The 6,654-nt window shown below is 51.2% G+C and overlaps 2 protein-coding genes across 2 annotated transcripts; both read right to left on the bottom strand.

Moving 5' to 3' along the window:
* Positions 1 to 768: 768 nt before the first annotated feature.
* Positions 769 to 1,771, bottom strand: PUNSTDRAFT_73381 (uncharacterized protein; the record flags this gene model as incomplete). Its single annotated transcript, XM_007386537.1, has 3 exons — positions 769 to 1,345; positions 1,393 to 1,544; positions 1,607 to 1,771. Coding segments are annotated over 3 exons (894 nt in total), but the record flags the coding sequence as incomplete, so codon positions are not given.
* A 98-nt stretch (positions 1,772 to 1,869) lies between these two features.
* Positions 1,870 to 2,583, bottom strand: PUNSTDRAFT_36010 (uncharacterized protein; the record flags this gene model as incomplete). The annotated part of the gene is made up of 3 exons (XM_007386536.1): positions 1,870 to 2,019; positions 2,073 to 2,438; positions 2,485 to 2,583. Coding segments are annotated over 3 exons (615 nt in total), but the record flags the coding sequence as incomplete, so codon positions are not given.
* Between the last annotated feature and the right edge of the window lie 4,071 nt (positions 2,584 to 6,654).

The following is a 6,654-nucleotide window of genomic DNA, read 5'->3' as shown; positions in this document are numbered from 1 at the left end:
ACGTCCCGGTAGTTCTCGAGTCATAACGGATTCAACTCCGACGTTCACGACCGATATGCCTTTAACGGTTTGATATTCCCTTCGGATTTATTCTACCTCCGATTATCAGCTTGTAACCATATGCTCCGTCCTTACGATTGACAGTTCCACATGGTTCATAGTTCCGATAACTCCTTATTCCACATGGTTCATAGTTCCGATAACTCCCTATCGATACGAGCTCCGAACCGTGCCTCCGCGTATATAAACTCCTAGCTCCTGTACTCTAACTCCTTAGTTCGAATATCGACTAAGTTACTCCTCTGCTCCGACACGGACTTAGAGCGCGTAGCGACTCAAGCCTTAAAGCTTGAGTCTGGTCCGTACTCGCACTCACTCTCTGTATCTCGAAACTCTGCTCCGACTCCCTCCGACTTTCTCCGACTCTCTTCCGACTCGACTCCGACAATCATCTCGCTAGGTCCGGACGTCACACCTCCGGCGTCGGACTTAGCTCCGTCTCGATCTTGACAATTATGAGCGACCCACTGCTGATCGCGGAGAAGGAAGCCCTGCCTGATGAACGCGCTCACTGACGTTGGATGCAGCGTGGCGACATTCATACTAGCTTCTTGCGCGTCTTGGTCGGCGAACGCCTTCCGCAGTTGACTTACGTTGACGGCTGGATTTTGTTCTTGTTCAGGACGATTCACCTACCTGGAGAGGAAACTCTTCTTACCTTTTTCGGGTTCATCGTATGGATTGGGGTTCTTTGGATCGAGCTCCCATTTACGGATCATATCCTCCCATTGACAAATAAGAACCGGGCTGAACCGGGCGGTATATCGTTCGTAGATTCTCTGGTGTCGGGTACGCTCTTGCATCGCAGACACCAAAGATTTGTACAGAAAAACACCTGTAATTACTTAGTATTAATATCAATGTCTTGAATCTCTGGGCTGTCGTCTTACCCAAAGCGACGACTTTCCTGAAGTTCCAGAAACTCCAGTGGTCGTTCAGCGTGTAGTGACGCGCAGCCGGACCCATGTCCCGCGTCATCGTAGCGACACCACCAATATGAGCCCACTCCTGCTCTATCGTCTCTCCATGCGTGAAACCTGTATACTCGTGAAGGAGGAAATACATCTCAGTCCGGCATTTCAGCTTGTGGTCGCGGATATGAAGGTTCGGAATGAAGAACCGTATGCCTAGTGCAGAGAGGACCGAGAACCCAACCAGAAGGGATGCGTGTCGTTTCCAGAGATTTTGTTTCCATTGGCACCCGATGTCATAACTGACGGCGATAGGAAGCATGCATCCGAGTAGAAGAAGGGATGACCAGAATAAATAGTCCATGTTCACGTACCTGGCACTATTCAGCATTTCGTGGAAATACGAGAGAAAAGTACGTACTTCTCGCCCTTTTGTAGGTCAGCGACACCATTGGGCCGGACGAACGCGTGTCTTGCGCACTTCACGGCGCCAACACCGCTGACGGACATGACACCAGGCTTCGAGTTTACCGTATTCATGTGTTTGATTGCATTAAAGGTCGAATCGCATTGCTCCGTAACCTATGGAAAGGACGAGCGCATGTTCAGCACGTTCGTCGAATAAAAGGCCGCACAAGGCCTACCTCCTCGACCTCGACATACGACTTGAGGTGCTGCATGTAGGGCTCTTCCTCTACGAAGTATCCCCATCCACTTCCCAGCTCCGGATCATCAATCTTCTTGTCCTTGTTCTTCAAGTGGAAGCAAGCATCTATTGCGAGGAATAACGTATAGATCCACCTTCAAGTGTAAAGACAGTTAGCAGGGGGAATGCGGATAAACGTATGGACAACCTTTGCTCAGGAGGACATTTATCCCAGTCGTCTGGAATGTTCCAGCCTGGTTGCGGACACGCGGGACACGCAACGGTGAGGGCGCCTTTAGGTGTCCCGCGGATACCTGATGAGTCGTGTGCACGACCCGCTCGCTTGAGAGCCATTAGGTGAGACCATTGCCTCGTGACTAACGTTGCTTCATGATATCGGGACTGGAATTTGGCGGTGTATTAGTATTCGCGATTATCACAGAAAGATAGCTTACGATTGGAGTGTTGAGGCCAGCGTTATCGGTTTTGTGAATAACCAACAAGTAGTAGTCGTGAAGTGATATTTTTCCCTGGAGTGTGAGCCCATGAAATGTGTCGAGAAACGAGAACGTAAACGCCGTGCGAGGTTGCTGACTAGAGGCTGGATACCATCCGACGTCGAGCAATTGCTTCCACGGTGGGGTCGCTGAGCACACGCAGAATTGAACATCGACGGAATGATAGCCGTTTGCGTCAAAAACGAGGAATGACTGGTGCGCTGGGTGAACTTTCCCGCACGGCTCACCAGGAAGGTGACCGAGCCGCACTTGAAGCCCCAACTGGCAAAGCGGAATTGGCCAGAAGCAATCGTTATCCCAGCGCTACATGCTATGTTAGAGAGTACAACTGAAGTGCGCCATTACATACCTCAATATGATGGAGCGGGAGCTTGCTATGGCCGGCGACCATGCACTCCTTGCACATCATGCATCCACCCAGGCAATCTTGACAACGGTACTCCCCGATTCGTGTTGAGGAACAACAGATACTGCACGCAGCAATCGTGTCAGTCGGCAAGCCTTCCCGAGCCAACAAGGTGTCGAGGAATTTCGAACGCATATCAGCTATCCATTGCCGCATACGATACTGTTGTGAACTTAGGTCAGGTCTACTCCAAGGTAATGCGATGGCACTCACCCCAATTGTCTTCGTCGGCTGCCTCTTCCGTGTACGCTGCTTCTTGGTGGTCTCTGCATATTTTGAGCCACCGACGCCCTCCGAGTTGCGGGCCCCTTCTTCTGCCTGTGCATCAGTTGCCGTGTGCTTGTCCTGGGGTGCAGGAGAAGGCCGCCTGATCCGTTTTGCTAGTGTGATAATGGAGCTAAGTCGCCCCGTTCTTTCCGATACCTTCAGCTCGACATCTCTGGCGGTTGCGGGCGGTGGTTCTGCTTTCCCAACGAACTTTGGTAGCTTGGTCTTCCGAGGCATAACATGTAGTCGTCAATGTGTACCGGAAGACCCAGACGACGTGGGGGATGGAGAGCGATCGTAGGTGAAACCATGTAGCAATTGAATCGGTAGATGCCGCATCTTGACTGAAGAACTCCGCGGGGTATGAGGATTGCCGTGAAACGGCCGAGAAAGCGAACAAGCGATCGAATTGCCTAACGTTGTACGGGACAGCTTGGTGAACTTGCGGTGAAGCCTGGTAGCACTGCCTCGCTCACCAGATCAACAATCCAAAGAGACTGAATCTTGCCAATCTAATTATCACCACTGCTCTTGGCTCGTAAGTTCATCGTCGATCTCCTCTCTATCTAAACTGATCTACAAATGAACAGCATCACTGTAACATGTCGTCCTCCAGAGGATCACAAGGCCTCGTCAATGATAGGGCCAGTCACGCCGAATAGTGCTAGAGCTCACGAGGATTACTTGATCTTTGTCGCTTCTTAGTTCCCCTCGTCATCTGACACCAATGAACACACTCCAAGCTCAAGCTGTTAATGACTCTCCATACGGAAGCCAGTCAGTGAACAGCGATGATCGTCGATATTACATGTGTGATTCCGACAACTTGAACTACTGCTCGCGATCTCGGGCCTGGAATCTTCTCGTACATACACTTGAGAGCTTCCTGGCTTGCTCTAATCTCCTGTATGACTGCCGCTCGTCTATCTGTAGGTGAGTTCCATTGCCCCATTGCATTCGGCTCTCGACGAAGACTACGCGTGAATTGGTTGACCGTGATGTGTCGAGTCCTTGACGGAGGTCGCATGTATTGCCTGGGGTTTTCGATGTGTTGCCGAGGTGTTTTCGACAACCATTGGATGCATCATCTCGAATATTGCGCGTAGCAAGGTTGGGAGGGGAGTTCGCTGATTGCAAAGGGAGGAGGTCCGCGATGTGGTCATTTGGTGACATTGAAGCATGCCCACTTTCGTTGCCCCGCTTCTCCGTCGTTGCATGGTACTGGCAGGATACAGCACGTATATTCATCGCAACGTCTGAGGGTCTTACCTGAGCCTCTAAGGCAATCTATTGCACATAACATGGTTAACAGCCGTCGTTCTCAGGCATTCAAGCCTCGAGGTGTGTGGGTATGTTGAGGTGGTATCATTGATGTAGTATGAAAACTCGATTTGATCTTCATCATCTCCGTGTAATACTGCCTACCTACCTACTGCATCTTGTGCATTGTCTGGACATCGAACATGACCTACATTTTGTCTAGGACTATGTGTACAGAAATCAATCACGGAATAGCGGTCATCAACAATGTTGCACACGAAATCCATCTCGAACCGCCGTTCGCGATGCCCCGAGGCTTGGACATGGATTCGTCTTGTACATATACCGGACATCCTGCTGGCTTTATCGAGTCCCATGTATGACTGCTGATCGTCCATCTGTTCCATGAGTTCCATCATTGCTCTGCATTTGGTGTTCGAGCGAGACTACGCGTGGATTGGCTGACCGTATCGAAGTTGTGGTAGGGTCGATTCTTGGTGGTTATCCTCGTTGCATGTATTACCGACGTGTTTTCGTTGGCCACTTGTATGCATCATCTAGAACATTGTGCGTGACGACGGGTAGGAGAGGCGGTTGCGGATTTCAGATGTCCGTGATACTGTGATTGAGTTGTCCCGTCTGAAACTTGCCCGTGTTTGCTTCTCCACTAGTCTCATATCTTCACATGACACCGTGCAGCTGCAGGATGTGAAACATATACATTGATTGGTGTATCACCCTGTATCTGGGAATCTGGTGACACACATTTAATGCATACGGGGGATATACAATACATTGATGGAGAGGGTTGCGGGGAACGTGGAATGATACTAGAAGATACGAAACTCTAACATATATTCGCAGTAGGTGATATATTAGCTGACCGAGAGACGATGCCACCACCAATAGCACACGGCCGTTATTTTTATGTCCGCGAGCAAGAAATAGTACAACGCGCACAAAACCGATGCCAGCAGAGTGATCGTGATTCTGTGAAGACCAAATCGAACCGATACGAGGAGAGAAAGCGAGAACGACTGACCAATGAATGCATGACTAGACTACTATCACCCTACAGAGATGAAGGGGCATCAGGCGGCGGTGTGCCATAATTGCCACGAGGACAGGATGGCCGCGGAGGTAAGAGACCAGACCTTGGAAGCGACGCCATGATGACAGTGGGCGAGGCGGATGCGCTAGATGAGGACGGCGAGGATGGGACAGGAGGAGGACGGAAAGATGGGGCGGGCCGTGGCAGGGGGTAAGTCGCATAACGAGTGCTCAGTGTTTCATCCAATAACTCATGTACGTGGATTGGGGATGGAGGAGGAGCAGGCGGGAAACTAAAAGGCCACGGCACATTATACCGCGGGGCAGGGGTTGCTGTGCATGCATGAGAGATAGTCGAAAAAGAAAGCGAAAATGCGTACAAAGCCAAAGACGACAAAGCGACGACAACTCGAACCAGGCCGACTGAGTTTCAGCAAGACTCCTCGCAGGCGTCTGAGCCACGGATCCGGTGGAAGGCCCCTGAACCCGCGACCCAGTCGTAGACGTTGCCGATGCCTTGATTATGGACTCGTAGCCCCCCTCTTCCATGGCCTGCGGCGCGTCATGAGCAGAGTTAGGAGTGATAACGGAACATGGATACGCACACTTTGTGACTCTGTTACACTTGATAGCGGGGATAGCGGAGACCTGCAATGCCAACGTGAGTTGTGAGTACGAATATTAGGAGGGCTGGAGACGGACAATGAAGTTGGGAGAAAGGAGAACCTGGCCTTGACGGGCGACGTACGTCGCTTTTTATCCTCGACGGCATGTCTGGGCTTATGACATAGGCACAGACGATCGGGGAGCTGAGGATCAGGGTGAAGCACGTAAGCAGGACACGCGCTTGAAGAAGCCATGGACTTGTTAGTTGCGGCGGACATGCCCTGGCACGTGGAGGAAAGAGTTGCAACGGGCAGTGCCTTAGCCCATCTCAGATTACACGAGGAGCCATGTCCCACAAGCACTGCTCAATTGATAGGAAGAAACATGGCAAAAAATCGTACGATGCGCTAATTCTGCTAGTCTCGAAGCCAGTTGCCTCGGTAAGGTAAGCAATTGTATCTCTGCACACTATGTCCCGCGAACACTCTCTCCCCGCCTCGCATTCTGCCCTCCCTCAAATCCGGTATGCCACGGCGCCCCTGGGATCGTGCAGAGAGACTGGGTCTCAAGTCTATAATTCTACATGAGGTTGTGCAAATGACAGGTTGCCTCCCTGATTTCGATTGTGAAGGGGGATGTCCCTCGGGCGGTGCACAATTTCTTCTTATTGATAACGGGCCACACTTAAACCGAAGATCGAAAAAGGGCAGTGGGAGGCGGAGATGGGTTGTCACCGCCGTTGCATGGGGCCTAGTCTGACAGCGGTGAATCGGCGGCAGGAATCGACGGCAGAAGAGAAGCACAGATGATTTCCAGTTGTGTCGTAGGTACGCGCGCGGTCCTGGAACAGACACCAGTCCCTGCGCGCGAATTCACTGTCGTAGGTCCTAAAACCTCACCTTGAGACGTTTCGTTTGTAAGCTGCCAGAA

Source organism: Punctularia strigosozonata (genome assembly GCF_000264995.1).
Source record: "Punctularia strigosozonata HHB-11173 SS5 unplaced genomic scaffold PUNSTscaffold_11, whole genome shotgun sequence".
In the NCBI taxonomy this organism is placed as follows: Eukaryota; Fungi; Basidiomycota; class Agaricomycetes; order Corticiales; family Punctulariaceae; genus Punctularia; species Punctularia strigosozonata.
This window is presented reverse-complemented; position numbering and strand designations above follow the sequence as displayed.